The 19,393-nt window shown below is 49.5% G+C and overlaps 6 protein-coding genes across 6 annotated transcripts; 5 read left to right on the top strand and 1 right to left on the bottom strand.

Moving 5' to 3' along the window:
- Nucleotides 1–1,622: 1,622 nt before the first annotated feature.
- CC77DRAFT_929812 (hypothetical protein) lies at nt 1,623–3,066 on the top strand (the record flags this gene model as incomplete). The annotated part of the gene is made up of 2 exons (XM_018534126.1): nt 1,623–2,131; nt 2,181–3,066. The coding sequence occupies 2 exons, from the start codon at nt 1,623–1,625 to the stop codon at nt 3,064–3,066; spliced, it is 1,395 nt and encodes a 464-aa protein (XP_018388385.1).
- A 268-nt stretch (nt 3,067–3,334) lies between these two features.
- Nucleotides 3,335–6,135, top strand: CC77DRAFT_957373 (glutaminase A). Its single transcript, XM_018535529.1, has 4 exons — nt 3,335–3,656; nt 3,710–3,804; nt 3,861–5,296; nt 5,347–6,135. Exons 1-4 carry the CDS (start codon nt 3,483–3,485, stop codon nt 6,072–6,074), a joined length of 2,433 nt encoding a protein of 810 aa, XP_018388386.1. The 5' UTR covers nt 3,335–3,482; the 3' UTR covers nt 6,075–6,135.
- Nucleotides 6,136–6,758: 623 nt separating this feature from the next.
- Nucleotides 6,759–8,303, top strand: CC77DRAFT_1085674 (hypothetical protein; the record flags this gene model as incomplete). Its single annotated transcript, XM_018529425.1, has 1 exon — nt 6,759–8,303. The coding sequence occupies one exon, from the start codon at nt 6,759–6,761 to the stop codon at nt 8,142–8,144; it is 1,386 nt and encodes a 461-aa protein (XP_018388387.1). The 3' UTR covers nt 8,145–8,303.
- A 1,122-nt stretch (nt 8,304–9,425) lies between these two features.
- CC77DRAFT_1092367 (hypothetical protein) lies at nt 9,426–11,645 on the bottom strand (the record flags this gene model as incomplete). Its single annotated transcript, XM_018529627.1, has 1 exon — nt 9,426–11,645. One exon carries the CDS (start codon nt 11,643–11,645, stop codon nt 9,426–9,428), a length of 2,220 nt encoding a protein of 739 aa, XP_018388388.1.
- A 2,492-nt stretch (nt 11,646–14,137) lies between these two features.
- On the top strand, nt 14,138–14,712 carry CC77DRAFT_1058711 (hypothetical protein; the record flags this gene model as incomplete). The annotated part of the gene is made up of 3 exons (XM_018528158.1): nt 14,138–14,253; nt 14,309–14,438; nt 14,500–14,712. The coding sequence occupies 3 exons, from the start codon at nt 14,138–14,140 to the stop codon at nt 14,710–14,712; spliced, it is 459 nt and encodes a 152-aa protein (XP_018388389.1).
- A 1,873-nt stretch (nt 14,713–16,585) lies between these two features.
- Nucleotides 16,586–19,381, top strand: CC77DRAFT_983539 (hypothetical protein; the record flags this gene model as incomplete). The annotated part of the gene is made up of 1 exon (XM_018536148.1): nt 16,586–19,381. The coding sequence occupies one exon, from the start codon at nt 16,586–16,588 to the stop codon at nt 19,379–19,381; it is 2,796 nt and encodes a 931-aa protein (XP_018388390.1).
- Between the last annotated feature and the right edge of the window lie 12 nt (nt 19,382–19,393).

Genomic DNA, 19,393 nt, shown 5'->3' on the forward strand with positions numbered 1-19,393 from the left:
AGTCGCGTCAGGTCTGTTTTTGCTGAAAAGACCCGGAGCTACGCTGCCCGTCTGCCTAGCTTTGTTCACGGGCTTTGGGACAGGCCTCTTTGGGCGGACTGTTCCAGCAACAACGGCTTCGATGTATTTGATAGCCCAGACGGTATACTGGTTGATAGTATTCTGGTAGTACGCTTCACTAGTCTTGACACGAGAGATGAAGAACTTGTCTATGGCATCGCCGAGAGCCTTACCAAAGGCAGCGTTCGTCTCAGCAAGTCGTGAGTACGGCTCGTAGTTGCGGGTCCATGGGTTCACCATCTCCTCGAAGAGACAGTGTAGCAGATGCTCGTAAAGCTCTGGGATCGAAGTTTGGTAAAACTCGATCTCTTGAACAGTAGGGAGAACGTTGTAAAACTTTCCCTTGAGCCGACTATAGACGCGCCTCTTGAGTGACTCGTACTCGAGAAAGTCACAGTGCTGGTAAATGACAGTCAAGATGCTGGAGCTGAGTGTCTCGAAGGCGTCTAGTCTTACAATATCACGCTCGCCAGCTTGCATGTACTTGTAGATCCAAAGAATGGCTTTCTTAGAGCCGTTGGGAATCGTCAAGACCTTGTCTTGCCCATCGATGAGCTTCTTCTGTGCAGTCGGAGAGAAATGAGCCAGCAGCCTTACCGAAGCGCTCTCCAGACCAATGTATCGGTTGCCATCCGGGCCAACGACAATGTTGATCTTAGGGCCTCTCTTTAACCTGTATTAAGAGTTACTACATGTAAAGTCAATGTAAGCAATGACCCATCGAGGAGACTTACTCAGCGAGCTGGTTCAGCGTAAGGGATGCGTCATGTGTGGACCTTCTTACTATTGCCATGTCTCCGGCTTCGCAAAGTAGATTGACTGTTGTCTCTTACTCAACGAATCTGCTATTGACTGTCAATAGAGGAACGAGTAAACTGATAGTATATATTCGATCCAAAGAGCTGCATAGTAGTTCAAGTTGTTGAGGAAGTTCGTGCATGGCAAGACAGTAACGTTGTGGTTACTTACTGTAGAGCTAGGTAAAAGTTGTGGTTGAACCGGTAAGAAGTGGAGGGACTAGATAGAAGAAAGATTACGAGTGTATGGTTATATAGTCAGAGGCGCTTTGGAGCCAATGTTGAAGCACTAATGGATCCGCCTAGCAGGTGAGAACGGACGGAGTGGCGGTAAACAGTAGTAAAGTGAAAGATTTGGTAAGGTCTCTCACCTGCTTGGTGACATTTCTGCTCAAAAAAGTCACAGAATGTACAGCAGTCCCAACGGCAAAAGGTTCAGTGTGGATGTGAGCGCGTGAAGTCGGTACGTTCTCCACATGTAATTCATATACAGACACTTGTTGACGCTAGCAAGGTCAATATGATGCTCTTCAAGAGGCTTTTTAGTGTTACCATTCGCAAAATGTAAACCAATACTGAAATCTTACCTACTACTGGAACGTAAGAAGAGGGGCAATAACAGAAGCATTCAAACGCTCGTTTGCTCAATGATGACTTGGGACGGAGCGATTGCGCTAGTCATTCAACCAATGCAGGCGTGTACTTGAGTTCACCTTGGGAAGGCAGCAGCACCTGTTTACTCACATCCAACCCACTGCTACCACGATGCACTACCGAAGTATAACTGTGGGACTGCACTCGCAATTCGATATCGAAACGCTGCCTGAATACCGCCCCGACCACCATAGCATTTTTGACTCTACCCTGCAATACATCGAGGACAAGACGTCAACATGCAGCGTCTACGTTCCAGCCTTACCCGGCAGTACGTTTTGGATCGGATACTCCGTGTCACCACCAGTGCCCGAAGGACACTACTTCCTCTTTAAGCTGTACATCAATGGCGCACACATGGTAAGCTGGTCGACAGGCAAAGAAGAGGAGTGGCAGGGCAAGACTATGTTTGGTCTATTTGAAAGCCCTGAGGACGAACATGGCAAGAGAAGGGTCGAGAAACGAGTGCTGTGCTTTGCAGCAAAAGACGCCGTGGACGTGTTCGACGACACCGCGCGCATCGAGATACGAGTACATCGTGCAGACGAAAGGAAGCGAGTCGAACGACAGGCAGAGGAATACAATAACACAGAGCATGCGAAGAATGGCAAGGGAATAAGGTACGCGCCAACCTAGCGCCACCACCATGTACTGCGCTAACTTTGGCAGCCTCGTTAACGCTGGGCGCGCAGGGCCGGAGCAACCAAAGCGCTTTTACAAATTTGCCCTAATCGATCCGATCGACCAGCCCTTCGCGACGTTCAGGTACTATTACCGTAGCTGGGACCAGTTGCGAGGATTGGGATTACTTGACCAACACGTCAGTGGCGCCGGCGAGGATAACGACCTTCCTGTGATAGAGCCTCGAGAAGATGATATTGACGAAGCCAAGGAGGGTACCAGAGCCTGTAGCGTTGTCAGCAAAGATTTGGGGAGCGTATTCCAGGACTGCAGTGACAACTTGAATGGACGAGCCGCTAGTGCTGCAGATACACGAGCGCAGACCCAAAACCCCCATAGTCCTATGCGATCTACATCAGCGAGGGCGCGAAACCCCTTGACTCGAAAGGCGTCGATACGTCAAGTGAGCGATACAGAACAATCGCGCGCCTATGTTCCACGCGGCGCACCCGGATTGAATAAGGAAGCATCTGTTGAGCATGTAAGCAGGCAAATGCAACAGTGCGATAGCTTCATTCGTACACCAAGCCACTTTTACCGGCTCTCGATACCACCATCCATCAAAGTCAGACGTCCAGAACCAGCTTCGCGACCTCTACCTACACTTCCCACCAAGCACGATTTCGAGGCTTCCACATCATACTGCCCTCACCCAGCGTACCCTATAGATGACTGGACTGTACGTACTCCCAGTCCGGTCAAGTCAGTTCGAGACGGCATATCCACTCCTCCACCGGGTAGACGCAAGGAACAGGGCCGCTCGACTTCTGCATTGATGAGTGCAATCACATCTGCATGGAAACGTAGAGGTACACAGACACCGGGTGGAACGATAGCGACAGAAGGTACAGAAAATGCGCGAAGCTTGCCGTGATGCTGTTAGCTTGATAGAGCTGCAGTAGGCGTCGTGATTGTGATTGCTTCAAACTGTCCGCACCGAGAACGTTACATTGGAAGTTGGATGACAGTTTCGAAAAGACGATGCTGCTGTACATTACTAAATAAACATTCGAGGTGTCATGAGGTCAGGCCGCGTAAGATGAAACGTGAGACGATTGCCGATCTGCATTATGATGCAAGGCACCACACGCTGATTCGGTCCAAGGTTCCTCCACAACCCCGCAGAATGCAGCTACCCCAAGCTCTCATCCCAGCTGATAGCTTCAATGCTGCTGCGTTCCTGCTTCCTCTGTATATACCACAACCTGTAGCTCATAGTCCCATCATCATAGTATTGAGCACATCCTCTTATTCTTCATTTTGTTCCGTCTGTTGTGCTTAATCGGCACCATGCGGCCTTTTGTTGCTGCGGCTGCGGCGCTCTTGGCAAGCGTTGTAGATGCTTCGAATCTCCAACCGCCCGTCCTTCCGTTGATTGTCAGGAATCCATATCTGAGCACATGGCTGCAGAGTGCACGAGAGGAGCCATGGAATAAATGGCCCATGTTTTGGACTGGATCTGAGGTTTGCTGGACAGAGCCACCTTAGGCGTGCAATGCTAACAATAACGCGGACAGGTCGGATTCAGTGTCCTGGCGTCTGTTCCAGACTCCAAGGAGGTATACCCACTGCTTGGTCGACCTCATGACTCTCTGGAGCACAAGGACAAAGAGTACGGGTGATCCGATGGCTTGAGGCGGATTTGTTGCTGACCTTAGTCTGTCCTAGTTACACGGTCGCGTACCCTACATACAACGGTGCTACATATGACGCGTCAACGACCAATCTTACATACTCAATACGAGCGCCTGATGCAATTCGTTCAACAAAAGACCTCGAAATCACCTTATCCTTCCTCTCACCCATTACACCAACCTCTACTCTGCGACAAACCATACCAGCGGCTTATCTATCTATACATGTCCAAGGGTCTTTCGATGTCAACATATACGTCGACGTGAATGGACAATGGGTCAGCGGCAAGAGGGATAGTCTAATAGAATGGGGCTTGTTCCAGCACGTGGCGCCTGGCTTGAACGACAGATTAAAGACATGGCAAGTCAAGCGACAGGTTGAGCAGCTCTTCACAGAGACGAATGATCAGCCTGAGTGGGGTCAGCTGCATTTCACCGGGCCTGTCGATGCGCGCCACGAATCAGGCACGTCCGCACTGTTGCGCCAGCGCTTCGCTCGAACTGGGACCCTGCAGAACGAGGTTGATGGAAATTTCCGTGGCGTCATGGATGAGGAGCCTGTGTTTGCATTTTCGAAAGCTTTCAAGCTTGCAAACTCGTCTACGGCTACGTCAAGTTCCGGCAGCAACAGCGATAGCATCTTGTTTACTATCGCTCACATCCAGGACCCAGTGACGCAATATGCGTCTGCTCGAGGTCTCACGTTCATGCGACCATTATGGAAATCTTGGTTCCCCCAGGATGACAAGCTCATCCAGTTCCATTACGGAGACTTCGCCATGGCAAGCAGTCTTGCGAGCAATTACTCTGAGCAGTTGCGCATTGATGCTTATCAATCTGGTTCGACAAACTATGTCGACATTGTTGCCTTGTCCGCACGACAAGTCATGGGCGCCACTAGCTTCTCCGGAACCAAAGAGAATCCTTTACTCTTCCTCAAGGAGATTTCTTCCAACGGTAATAGTCAGACCGTCGATGTGATCTTCCCTGCTTTCCCATTCTTCCTCTACACACAGCCTAGGTGGTTGGCGTACCTCCTAGAGCCACTTCTTGAGCACCAGCTGAGCGGTCAGTACCCTAACAAGTATTCTATGCATGACCTTGGCGCGCACTTCCCCAATCTGACAGGGCATTCTGATGGACGTGATGAGTATATGCCCGTCGAAGAATGCGGAGATATGCTCATCATGGGTCTGGCACTTGTGAACTCCCTTAGTTATAACTCCGATGCGGAGGCTCAGTCTATCTGGTCGGCTATCGGTAATGATGCAGACCATGACGTTGATGCCGGCAACGTGTTCTCTTTGAGCAGTATCGGCTTACATAATGGAGTTGATTACATTGACGAGACGTGGGGTGGAAGTGCCAAGGGTATCGATCAAGCAAAGAGGTGGTTAGAAGGCAGCTACGATCTGTGGAAGCAGTGGACTGGATATCTTGTTGAAGACGCTCTTGAGCCCCACAACCAGCGTGAGTGTCAATGAGAAGGGACATGAAACCTGAGCTAACAAAACCTACAGTCTGCACTGATGATTTTGCTGGTTGGCTACCACTTCAAACTAATCTTGCCTTGAAAGGCATTGTTGGTATCAAGGCCTTCAGTGAAATTGCTGACCTCATGGACCGACCCGGTGATGCAAAGCATTATCGAAACATCTCAGAGACATATATCAAGAAGTGGCAGGAGTATGGAATGTCGCGCGATGGCACTCATGCTAAGCTTGCTTACGACTGGTACGGCAGCTGGACGACTTTATACTCGCTCTACGCCGATGCCGTACTCTGTTTCCACCCTACAATCACGAACACATCCAAGCCAGAACAGTCGGAGTACGCATCTGGCAATGATAAAGCTCAGCGGCCCTTGTCACCTTCAAAGCATTCTTCTGGGCGTACACCCATAACTGATGACTTCATCCCGGATGAAATCTACAACCTCCAAAGCGATTGGTACTCTACAGTCATGCAAAAGTACGGGCTTCCTCTCGATTCCCGCCACCTATACACAAAGTCCGACTGGGAGTTTGAAGCCGCTGCCGTCGCAAATAAGACGGTGCGGTCGGAGATTCTTGATCGCGTAGCGCTTTGGTTGAATGAGACAGTTACTGACCGTCCTTTCACGGATCTGTATGTCACTGAAGGTGATGGCGGCTTTCCTGGACCGTGGTTCTTCGCGAGACCTGTCGTTGGCGGTCACTTTGCGTTCTTGACTTTGGAGAGGGCTTGCGGCGGTAGTGGTGGAAAGTAAGGCAGGATGTATCCGAACGACACCCTGCAGAAGCGTGATACGTATGGGCTCTTACCACGGCGCTTGCCAATCTAAGGTAGCTTACTTGACATTGCGTAGCTGCGTTCTTTTACCAATATCAATACGACTTAGATTAGTGCGGATCTCCATACTATAGTGCCAGACCACAGTTTCAACGCCGATCTTGTGTACAACGTGTGTGAGATTTTCTTTGAGTCCGAGAGCGATGCCGTGCAGGGGCTGGCCTGGCTATTTCCATATCCGGCGTAACGAAGAAACACAATCTTAGGGATTGCACCTATTTTGGTCAACAAATCTCCACGGCTGCGTACATTTGCATCGATATTCTCGAAACCTCAGTACAATATGAGGTTGTATCATACCGAACCTGGGACTGTATGGCGATTGAACATTCCACTTTCAACCCAACATGCATAGCTGTATTAGCAGATCAATGAGCAGAGACCCACTTTGTGCCAAATCCGGAGTACTCACAGAGAGACTTGGCGTTGACGTTTTCAACAACTTTCCATTATTGTCAAAGGGTGTCGGACGGACAAAGAGCGCGTGGTCTCGAGAAGACACCTTTTAGCAACCGGCTCTTAAGTCCCTGAGGAATCGCGATACCGATCCCCAACCAACAGCCTGATCATCATTTGCTTCAAGCCATATTAAAACAACAAGATGGTACTCTATCACGCAAACGGGAGAGTTGTTCAGGCACACGAAGACTATCTGGAACAACAAGCACATTCAATCGCGAGAAAATGTGATTATGTCGATCAGATCGACGTTTACAAGCAGAGAAATGCTGTCAAGTCTGCTGATGAAGTTCAAATTATCATCGATGGTCAAAAGTATATGACGCTCTATTGTGAGAGAGCAGGCGATTTGGAGATACTAGAAAAGTTCAGACAGACCAATGAGTACAAAATTCCCACGACTGTTGATCGCCGAACTCTAGTGGCCTGCTCAACCTTCGCTGAGGAATACTTCACATACAATCCATGGGAAAACGACCTGCATTTACCAGTCTGCTACCCCAAATGGCGAGAGCGTGGTAGTTACAGCCGAAATTCTGAGTTCGAGAATTCCGATCAAGAGGACGATAAATTGGACCGTCAAATGGCTTTCATAAGGCGAGAAGAAATCGAGAACTATGTTATTCCGTGGCTGAAGAGGATGCAGGAAAAATTTGGCAAGGCTGAGGCATCACACAGCGAACCGCCCAGGGGATCGACAACGCCGCTCAAAAGGACGAGGCTCACACAGTCTCTAGTATCGTGGTCAGATCGGTCTGTTGTTATGGATATACCCGAACTACTTGTGGACAAGATCCATCTCTACAATGCTATGCTCCAGTTAGGTCTGCCCAAGTTCGTACAATTCCCGCTCATCGATGTACTGGTTCTTCAAATGTACCGCACAAAGCTTGAAGCGTGTGAACTCGACGCACTGGAGCACACAATTGGTCGCTTTTACTCAAGAGGCGTCGCGGTACTCGATCCAGTACTCAATCATTTCATTGGTACATACTCTTTCAGAAGCCTGGGAGATCGCACGAAGCCAGAGCCCTCAGGCCACAGTGCCAGACTGGCAGACGATACGGATGCTGCTGACAAGGAATTGGCGAAAGGAACAACAGAAGAAAACTCAACAGAATCAGGGGCGATAGATGCAATGAATGAAGAGCAAGCAAACAGCACTACCACGAAGGCTGATAACAACAAATCAGATCTTGGACCTGAGAAATGGAAGAAGAAAAGACGATACCTTCAATATTGCGATTTAGACGCGAACCGCAAAGACTATACTCGCGATACATATATCCTACCACCCGAACTACCAGTCATTGGTCATAGTATAAGGCATTGGTCTGGCGTCTGTCAGAACCAGAGCACAGCTGCAGCGCATACCGGCTTTCCACTCAACATAGGAAAGTACAAAAAGTTCATCCGTCGCAATTCAACAGATGCGATCGATGAGAGAGATTGGTTTGAAGAGGAGACCAACCGCTTGATCGGTCAGACAGAGTATCAAGAAAACGGCCCGGGGAAAGAAAAAAAATAGACTCTGATCAACAAAGAAGACTGACGGCTACTTCAAACATATGCTGCACCTCGATCTGGAAATTCAGGATATTCTACAGGTAAAGATGCAGCGCTGGGTATTCTTATCCTATGTATTCACTTTGGGCAGGATACACAATCGGTACTGCTGCGGGCGGGGCCGTGGGCGGATTGCTTACCTTTTGGTAAATTCCCAATCACTACATTGCATTTCTGTATGTTGACTTCCTGGGTTTCGTGCTCACAAGAAGAAGGAACAGCGATTATCCGTTGGCATCGGGTCTGCATCATCAAACAAGTCGGTAGAGGAGGAGAAGTCCAAATACGATGAGAATAGTGACGTCATTTCGAAGGAGATGCCACAGGAAGGCAAGCTTGAAGGTTCTGCAGTGGGTACCGGAACTCACATGAAAAAGCTGGATGCTGTGAGAGTGCTGAAATCTACCAACACAATGTGAAACTCATAATGATTGCTTGACAATATCTTTCCACATGGTTCACGGGTGTTCTGATCAATCGAGACCGTCATAATTCACGATTTGTTTCATATCGTTGAAGTATTAATCTTGAAGTTGTGGTGATAGGTGAACAATGGCTGCAGCTTATAATTTAGCAGATGTGAAGCCTGAACTTTACCGAAATGAAATTCGTGCACATGCATCTTCTTGCCTTTGTTAAAGAAACCCTCCAAGAATTAGGTCGAAAGGCTGCAAATGAATACTGTGAGTGCTTTGATCGAATGAGACACTGCCATGTCGATCGGAGGGGACACTGTGTGCCGTTAAGGGCATAGAATGAAACGTAAAATACGGAATACGTCGCATACCTGTCTGTCTCTCGTAGTAAGCTAGTATTGTTGTACGTGTATCGAAATATCTTTTCGTTGACTGAGAAAGGTGGTTGCCATGCTGGAGTACCAAGTATACACGGATATAGCCCTTCATTCCGTTCTTTTTAGTTGATTTGCAGCATCCTTACGTAGTTTTTATGTTTGGAAGACCAGTGCTTAGCAATATCGTGCTCCGGTCGCGTACGATGATATCTGTGCGCTCATGGTTTTGATGCCTATGTGGCAGTGGTTTGCAAGGCGTCGCCTAGCGGAGGTTCAGCTTTGGACTTGTCATTCATGGGTAATGCTGCACTTCTGAACAAATCTTCCATCGCATACAGAAAAGGAAGGTGAGGCCGGTTCAGCGTGAAGTCAGAGTAAATTGGGCGTTATAACACTAAAGGTCCCATGCTCTTGGTCAAATAAACTGGCGTTCTAGGCTTCGAAATTCTTTCAGAGGTCGAAGTCATCCCAGTCTAGTACATCTTCTTCTTGCCTAGACAATTTTGACTGAGGTTCGTTCGGTCGAAATGCTGGAGTACCCAGAACTATAGGTGTATCTTGCGCAATGGCAGGTCTATTGTCGGTAGCTTGTCTAGGTAGCGTGATAGTAGTCGAATATTGAGAATCACGAGTCTTTTCAATTACGTCGTTGTCTCTTTCGGATGCACTCTCGTCCGACTGAGAATTAGGACTATCATGCCGTAGAAAGAGTCCGCCCGCAACGCTAAGCGGCGAAAATGCCTCCCTCTCTCGCAATATACTGGACTGCGTAGACTCGGCATCCAATTCAAGTTCTTGCTTGTTGGCCGCTGTTATTGCTGGATCCGCGGGTGATGCTACAACCGGTTCATCACGTGTGGAAAGGACTGATGCTTTTGATATCGGTAGATGGAATGCGCTGTATTCATTGTTGTTTGACGTGTCCTGGGCGGCAGCAGCCGGCGTTGGTAGCGCCGCTCGTTGCGCTGCAGCTCTAGCTGCGAGAGGACTGAAGTCGAATTTCGCCCAGTCAACTATGGCGGGAGCAGGAGTAGCCCGGGAAACCTCCTTTGGATCTTCAAGCCAGTCCATACGACATGTGTTTGCATACACGAACCAACCGGCGACACCGTCGTCCATTCGCGCACCATAGGCCATCTGGGACTCTTCACCAGTCGTGGTATCAGTGTCAAAGATGCCATGCTCATACACCACGACTATGGAACCGCTCGTGATTGAGATACAACCTCCATCTCTCAAACTGGAAGTGGGTTCCCAGGTTTTCAGGACTCGTCGACGCTCAGGCCTTGTTGTGATGAGGCCCATCCAAGTCGGTTTGTGCCCTTCGAAGCGAACTGCCTGCGTGTCTGGTACTCCTATGAGCTTCAGATACACTGCTACTGGAAGCAAGCCTTGCTCAGTAGCCACGTGAACCTTATCATCGTATAGGTAGAGATCGCAGTCGTCAATGATCCTAGCAGACTCCCTCTTCGAAGCCTTCTTGCGACCCGGATCTTCAGCCGTCCAAAATCTCTTCCTAGACAGACGGAGCGCCTCTTGCCGCAGAACAAGCATCTTGCGACCAAAGACTTCGGCTTCGCTCTCGTTGTCGAAAGATCTTTTTAACTTATCAGATGGCTTGTTCACGATCTCGAATGGGTACCCATGATTGATAGAGCGCGAACAAAGGAGGGGTATGCTGTAGGCGTCATAAGCGACGAAGGTAAGACCCTCCTCAGGTAAGCGGTTCTGCTCTCCATGCAATCGTTGGTCGTTCAGATACTGCTTGATTTTCTGGTTCCGTCTTTTCATAGCAACGCAGTTCACCTTTACCGTCTCTGGCTTCTTCGTTCTCTTCGCCGGAACCATGTCATTATCTTCTACCTCATCTCGTCTTCGCTTATTGCGCTTGGTCGGAAGCATATCTGCCTTGCTTGGAACTGCTGTAAAATTTGCTGTCGCCACAGGCTCTCTAGTATCGACCACACCAGCTTGTATCTCAGATGCAATCTTGCTAGTGCTTTGCTGCCGAAGTTTGGGGTCTGCGACATTGGTATTGTCAAAAGCTTCGTCCCGCGATTGCAAACCCGCGAGCTCATTACTAGCACCAGGTTGTCGCACAGGACTGGCTTCGCTCTTCTGATTAGGGGCATGTGGAGTCAACACATTTGACCTTGCCTTTGTTGGCGGTGTCCGCACGGTCTTGTGATCGTCCTTGCCACTATGCACCGGCTCAGCATGTCTTGATGTCTCCGAAGCTGTGTCTGGTATCGTAGCTTTGTTCGGACCAATGAGTGTTGACCTGAACCTTGTACTGCGAAACCTTCTCTTCTCTTCTTCACTCATATCCTGGATTGCGGCCAGATCTGGAATCTTTTCGAGCCCATTCTTGTCTATCTCTTCCATCAGAGTACCTTCGCCGCGCGGTGGTTTCATACCTGCAACCGGCTGCATTTCTCCAGCTTCAATGAGTGCTTTCTTGTAGTCATGCTGCTTGTTGTCGTAATTCTCCTCTCGTCTGCGCTTTGCAGGAACCTGATCCACCCCACCTTGAACCAAACTTCTGCGGATTGCTTGGGTCATCATTGGGTCGTCGTGAATGGTATGGGCTGCCAGTGGGTTACGCGACCGTTTGTCATCTCGACGGTGAGCTTGTCGTTCACCTTGAGCGTCTCCCCGACGTGGCGACATGCTCCGCCTACCGCCACGTCCGCGCCTACTACGCCCTTCTTTAACTACTTGATCTTGGTCTTGAATCGCTTTACTTGCTTCTCTTCGATGATGGGGATCTGTCGCGGTCCTACGGAAAGTATCGTGGGCGCCATTAGCCGATTGTTGCGGCTTGCGCGATTTCGTATTGCGTTTTCTAGTCATGGTGCTGATCATCCATATATGAGAAGAATGTGTGATTGGGATGCGAATTGGTCGTGTGTAGATGTGAGTAAGTTGGGGTGAGTATTGAACAAGGGCGTTGTGTGGGTCCATTGTCGCACGCTAGTCCCACACTCTCGACTGTCTTTATCAGCCACTTTCACTGCGGCCATGCTTTCACAGTCACATCCTGGAGGAAAAAAGCTACTTCAGACCCTATCGAGGCCAAACCGTAACGTTATGAACGCATAATTGTATCATCATGAATTAGTGGGTGCCATCGCCGAGACAGGCAGGCACTGTTTGGGGTGAAAGATACTGCAATCATAATCTCGCTCACACAACGACCTACCCACCGAAACGAGCCCACAAAGTTCAATAGACTCGTTGTTCTCCGCAATAACTCTTGAGACTATAAGATGCTTCTACTGCTCCATCGAAACGTTCCAGCCACGGTTGCAAGCGTACAGCTCTAAGATAGCGTTAGCAGTATGAAAATAGACACTACGCATTCTTTTAGTCATAACGCGAAGGATACATTCGGCAGCCTGTTGTTCGAGACACATACTCGTCTCTTAGAAGTACCTTCGCTCCCGCTTGTCGTGTCACATTCGGGCACGCCCTTTGATTACGCCGAGCAGTGTTCTGCTTCAAAAGGCATTGTTTCAGTGGACCAAAATCGTTAGATGACCGAACAAGTCGATAGCGAAAACCGTTCATAAGCCATCGAGCTCCCCTTCCTAGCACTTGCGAAGTTTCGCAGGCGTTTCGGACCTGCTACAAGCAATGCCCATACATTGCATACGTCCCTCTTGCTATTGTTGACATCTTACCCGGTTACGCTATGTGTGTCCTCCACTGGCTTATCCGCTGCGAAAGGAGCAAGGCATCCGTCCTTCTAATATCGGACACACGAGAAGTTGACAGTGAGGACAAGTAGTATTGGCTCTACAGATATGCGGTTATGCGCGCTCTTGGCATCGAAGCTGCTAAAGATCTTCAGCAGTTCGCCGAACATCTCATCGACCATGGAAATCTTGTCGCAGATTGCAGCAGCTACTCATGCATCCTGCGGGCCTTGCAACCATCGGGGTCGATTATAAAATATCTTGCTGGAAGAATGGCTAGGCAGATGTCGACGAATATGCTTCGGTTGTCACCAGCGTAGTGCGACAACGTACGCGCTGCGCATAAACTTTTCGCAATCCTTGTCGATGGAAGGATGCAAAGGTGAATTGATTGATTCAACTTAATCCGTTAGCCGTGTGGATTGAGCATATCTAGAATTATGGTAAGCGGTGAGAGTACGGACGTCTCGATTACAACAAGCAAGGAAGCTCTGGAGTTTGGTGTTCAGGCAATGCGGGGTCCCGAAGCTCAACACACTAAGGCCTTTTCAGAAAGCCTCATCATGGAATCCCAAGCAACTCATCTCACAGTCACGTATGATTCCCAGTTGAGCACCTCAACACAAATGTAGAAGTCGGTCAGTCACATACGTCGTATACACCGCATCAGGTGTGAATCACATGTATATGCAAGAGTTACGCTGCGTCTTCCCGGCCCTGGCTAGCTCCTTAGCAATTTTCTTTTCCCCTCCAAACCCCTTTTACTACCAGATCAATGCATCGTCTCGTTCCACGGTCCTCTCAACCACTTCTCTCAAGCTACATACACCGCTTATCGGTGATTCGCCCGCTTGACCATAGCTTTGCTAGTCTCATTTCCCCTCTTTTCGGCTTCACAGTGAGGACAGGACGTTTCTGGGGATAGAAGTGCTGATGTATAATACATGACGGATTCCTCCATGTCTTGATCGAGCAATATCTGAGAATGTCATTACTGAAATTCTCATCGCCTAGCTGACATGGATTCTCAACCGTTGATCGGTCATTCCACGTTGAATAAACTGTCGTCACCGCCAGATGTAAGGCAAGTACCGCCTTGGTCGTGATATAGTCCGGGCGAAGGAGGATGAACACCGCCTTCTAGAAAGAAGTTGTCAGGGCTCAGATACTTCACAGACACAGTCATCTGGGGGATGCGCTAACACGCTCTAGCTCAATGCGAGAGTATGTTCCTGCATAGATCAATATTACACGTGCAGTGTTGAGACAGAACGGTACAGTGCTGCAGGTGTCTTCTGCCTGCATACTACGCTTTGACTTCAACTGCAAAAGGCGATGGTGTTGTCAACATCTGCGTATAAGAAGGGAGGCATTCTCTCTTCTGTGGGAGTACAACCTCAAGCATCACCTTCATATCATCAACCTTCTACTCAACAATACAATCATCACATCTTGATAGCCATCATGCGTTTCACACAAATCGCCACTCTTCTTTCCGTTGCCGCTGCGGCCAGCGCCCAATATACGTACAACATCACTCAGGCAGAAAAGCCGGGTAACATGGAGAAGTACAAGTGCTTGTAGGTTCAGATCTCCTAGAAGTTCTAGACCGACGTACTAATCAGGAGGCAATAGGGACAACAAGAAACTCAGCAGCTGGATGCCAGAGTGCCTTCACAAATGCCAGGATGAGGCTAACAAAGCTGATATCTGTGCGGAACATGACTTTGCTTGCCACTGCATCAATTATAGTCACTACTCTGCCGTAAGTCTTCAGACTTGATCGTTTTGTTGTGTTGACAGGATATTATCTAATGTTATCAAAGCTCATTGAGCCCTGCGCTTTTCCCGCCGCCCTTGGTGGTAAGGGAACCTGCTCTTTTGAGGAACTTAGCAAGGCACGCCCTATTGTTCAGGACATGTGCAACTTCTTCAACGCTACCCTCTACGATGACTACGAAGAGTGCGATATGGAGCTTAGCGAGGACTACACTTACGAGATCCTTTCTGAGGAGGAGTTTGGAGAGGTCACTTACTAGAGAGATATCGGAGGGAAAATAGACGGAACATGTAGTGTCAGTTGGCGGTTTTGTTGAAAATAAGAGGAATAGGATCTTTCTAAATTCATATGCTATTACTTCTCTACCCATCCACATTGTCTTCTCTTCCTTGATACAGTTCTCGCTCATAACGAAACATGCCTCATGCAGAACCCAATTGTTTGTCTTGTTCAACTCTCACTGACCTTCGTTTGTACAGACTTTTACTTCTCGTGTTCTTATACATAGGTCGTTAAGCCACAATCAATCAATCAGTGAGTTTATAGCATCTAATGGCTACCTCACCGTAGTCCTACAGCGACCTATCAAGAACTTTCCTCTCTCATGCCCTCCTCACCGCCAGCCTATCTTGTCTCTAAACCACAACATACTTTTCGTACAACCTCCTCTCAGCCAGCCTGAAAGAACTCTAGAGACACACGACGGATATGGACAAGGCGGTGGTCGCCATGATGGCGTATCCAGTGAAGGTAATGGTAGTGGTACCGGCAGCAAGTACCAATCTTTGGAGGTTTGCATCTCAATCCATAATAGTGCTTGATTAAGTTCCGCTTCGTTGTAGCAAAAGGCACATCGCGTGTACGGCCGCTTCTCTTCGCCATGTCGGGCTTTCGCATGGAAAGTCATATCGTTGGTAGATTTCTCATCAGGTGTGTTAATCCATTCACATACTCTTGTGTGGTTACCATTGCAGTCTTGGAAACCAGGCCGCATTGGATTAGGAATCCGTTAGTCCTGCTGTCTGCGAAACTTTCGGCATGGTTGAAGGCGACGCATGAGTGCACGGCAGTAGGACGCGCCAGGAATGCATCCCGTTCATGGCGTAGGTCAAGAGCTGCTATGTGATTGATGAACATCGCGGAGCTGTCGGGTGCTCACATCCCAGGAAGATATTTCGCCGTCTGTTGTGCCGATGCCTAGAAGATGCAGCAATCCAAGACGAGTAGCAGCGTAGCGCGATTCAACGTAGCACTCTTGGCAGATCGTGACGCGCTCGCGTGTGCCACGCACCCGTTCGACCGCGGGAAGCTTCCACCGTTCGCCACAGCCTCTCATTTTGGACTTCGATTTTCGAACTTCTCACCATTGTGCTTGGACTAAAGATTGTCGCGTCGTCGTGCGATACAGTAGCTGGGCACCAGCCACCCCTGGCGTTTTGACCTTTCTGGCTAGGGTCTGCACTGGTAACATATACAGACTTCTAACTGAACTTGCCACATACGAATATAGGCTCAAGATCAATAGCGGCCCCGCCTGCTCAGCAGTACTTAAGCTTGTAACTGACTGATCAGTAGTCGGTGGCTGACCGCTGGCGAACCCCCGCTGCTGTATGGTCTTGGTTTCTTTTTTGCTCGAACCGCTGACCATCTTGAGCCTGTTCGTGGTCACTTTTAGTCGATCCGAGGACATTACCCCTTTTTTTCTCTGGCTCACAGCATCGCCTCCACACGTATCGCGTCTATATACCATAGATTCGGTCGTTCTTATCCCGAGATTAAATTGCGGAGATGTCTTCGCCTGCCTAGAAACCCTGTCGATCTACCCCACCTCCGCAGAGCCTACACTATCACCTATAGCCTACAAGGCTCGCCAAGCATGGACCAAACTCGTTTAGGACCATGTACATCACGTATGGTGGACACACTCTTGCGTGCGGGCTAGCCGACGGATATCATACCGTAAGTGTGATGGTAGACCGGACATTGGATGGGTCAAGGCCCGTTGCAGTCAAGCTGTAACCGGGTATCTGGGTCGAAAATGTAAGTACAAATGCTTGCGTCTCGAGCCACCAGGCAGGAGAATAAGCCTTCCATCTGGTTGCGACTTCTTTCACTCTTTGCTTCATCTCAAGATGCTGAGAGCCTTCATTGGCCTTGTTGGTCTTGTCGGCTATGCGACCGCTCAAAGCGACTCCGTCAAAGTCAAATGGATCGATGATACACCAGAATACCTCGCTGGCGTAACGTTCGGTTTACCGTGGCCTCGTGGACAGCACCTTGCGAACGCTACAACCTTCACAGTATCCGGCGGCGCGGACCTTCAGTCGTGGGTCACAGCCTACTGGCCAGATGGAACGTTGAAGTGGACCGGGCATGCTCTGGGGGCCAGCGACTCTCCTGCCAACGAGTACACGGTCACAGCTTCAGGTGCAGGCAATTCTTCAACCTTGAAGTTCAAGCGTCAAAGCAACGGCATCCAAGTTAGCGACTCTGGCGAGGAGATCGTTGTCAACGCCGGCAAGGTCGCAGCAACATTTCCTAAGTCAGGCAATGTCCTGGTATCTGCCATCGAGGTTGGTGGGAAGACAGTCGGAAGCAACGGTCATCTAGTGTTACGCTCACAAAACGGTACACCCGATGATGACGAGGATGGTAAGCCGACCGGCATTGAATACTTCAGCTTTACCAGCAAGGTATCCAATGTCACAGTGTCGGAGGATAACACCGTTCGTACGTTGGTCACAGTCAATGGTGTTCACACTATTGACGGAGATGGTGCCCACAATGACTGGATTCCTTTCACTGTTCGCTTCTACCTCTACGCCAATTCTGAAGCGATTCGCGTTATTCACACCATCATCTATGATGGAGATATGCATAAAGACTTTCTTTCGGGTATCGGTATTCGCTTCGATGTTCCCCTCGCCGAAGAGGAGTTTTACGATCGCCATATCCGAATTGCGGGTGTTGATGGCGGAATTCTTCACGAAGCCGTCAAGGGCGTTACCGGTCTACGTCGAGACCCAGGTGTTGACATTCGATCTGGACAATTCAATGGTACTGTCCTACCGCCCAACTCTACGTGGGACCAAAGAGTGACTACTCGTCTACAGTGGATCCCGACATGGAGCGACTACCGCCTAACACAGCTCTCGCCTGATGGCTTCAATCTTAAGAAGCGCACAAAGGCTGGCCAAAGCTGGGTCAAGATCCCAGGTGGTACACGATCAGGCGGCCTGGCTTATCTAGGAGGAGCTACGGTTGGCGGTCTTGCCGTGGGCCTTCGTGATTTCTGGAAGAAGTATCCTACTAGTCTGGACATATCCAACGCCGCGACCGACACAGGATCGATCACCCTGTGGCTTTACAGCCCTCAGGCCGGACCTATGGATATCCGTCCATACCATGATGGACTTGGACAAGATACCTACAAGAAACAACTAGACGCTCTAGACATCACCTACGAAGACTGGGAAGGGGGCTACGATACTCCCTATGGCCTTGGTCGGACTAACGAGCTTTATATCTACGCGTTTGACACCACGCCATCCGCTGAACATCTTGCAACACTCACCAACTTCACCAACAACCCACCTGTTCTTATCGCCGAGCCAGAGTACATGCGGGATACCAAAGCAATCGGGTCGTATTGGGATGTGCCCGGTGCCATTGAGTCCACCCAAGCGCAGACTATTGAGTCAAACATGGATTTCCTCATCAAGTTCTACGAAGACCAAATCGAGCAGCGCCGCTGGTACGGTTTTTGGGACCATGGGGATATCATGCATACATATGACGACGACCGCCATCAATGGAGGTACGATGTCGGTGGCTATGCCTGGGATAATTCAGAGCTGTCACCTGATCTTTTCTTTTGGGACTTTTTCCTGCGCACTGGCCGCGCAGATGCTTACAAGATTGCCCACGACCAAGTGCGTCATGGAGGTGAGGTTGACTCGTATCATCTGGGAAACTTCACTGGGCTTGGTACGAGGCATGGTGTTCAGCACTGGTCGGACAGCGCCAAACAGGCTAGGATCTCAACTCCAGTCTACCGTAAGACCTTTTACTATATCTCTGGTGGTGATGAGCGGACTGGTGACCTGGTACGCGAGGTCATTGATGCCGACAAAGCCTTCCTTCGTGTAGATGCGAGACGCAAGGTGCGGGAGCCTGGTATTGTCTACAACCCTGACCCCGAAGCATTGTTCCTCAACTTCGGAACTGATTGGGCTGGTATTGCACAAGCATACCTTATTGAATGGGAGCGTCGTGGGCCACGCTGGGAAGAATCGCGCAGAAAGCTTGTCGAATCTATTGTGACATACCCCAAGCTCAAGAACGGATTTGCCACCGGCGAGGCATTCTACAACAGTCTTACTGGAGCTTGGGCACCGCCACCTACGGACCCGAACAACACCGGCAACGTTACCGTTTCGCATCTGTCTGGTGTATTTGGCGTTCTTGAAACCATTGATCAACTAATGGATCACTTTGGTGCGGAGCAGAAGAATGTCACCCAACCCTTCTTCGACGCATTCCTGGACTACTGCTATTACTACGGCGCTGGGAAAGCCGAGCAGAGGGCCCGGTATGGCAAGGACTTTGGCAATCTCAGCCTGATGCAGGGTCACTCCCGCTTCACTGCCTATGTAGCTAACCACCGTAACAACGCGACACTCGTTCCAAGAGTTTGGTCAGAATTCTTGGGCGATGGTAGCAAGGACGGCCTTGCGCCGGGTGCTCCGTGGGCGAGAGTAAGGGTCGATGGAAGTGATGCACTTATCCCTGTTGATGAAGCTACATGGGTCAGCACAAATGCGGCAGCATTATATGGTGTTGCTGGTATTGAAAATTTGGCTCTTGTTGGTGCGCCGGATGTCAGCACTATTGGTAGTGGTAATGCTACTACAAAGAGGTCTGTATAGGCGCGCGCGTCG

Source organism: Alternaria alternata, assembly GCF_001642055.1.
Source record: "Alternaria alternata strain SRC1lrK2f unplaced genomic scaffold CC77scaffold_5, whole genome shotgun sequence".
NCBI lineage: Eukaryota > Fungi > Ascomycota > Dothideomycetes > Pleosporales > Pleosporaceae > Alternaria > Alternaria alternata.

What these genes read in the sequence shown, in the direction of transcription:
- CC77DRAFT_957373 (XM_018535529.1), top strand. Translation starts at nt 3,483, where the DNA reads ATGCGGCCTTTTGTTGCTGCGGCTGCGGCGCTCTTGGCAAGCGTTGTA. An exon ending in CTGGAGCACAAGGACAAAGA is followed by an intron (nt 3,805 to 3,860) that starts GTACGGGTGATC and finishes AGTCTGTCCTAG; the next exon opens with TTACACGGTCGCGTACCCTA. An exon ending in TCTTGAGCCCCACAACCAGC is followed by an intron (nt 5,297 to 5,346) that starts GTGAGTGTCAAT and finishes CAAAACCTACAG; the next exon opens with TCTGCACTGATGATTTTGCT.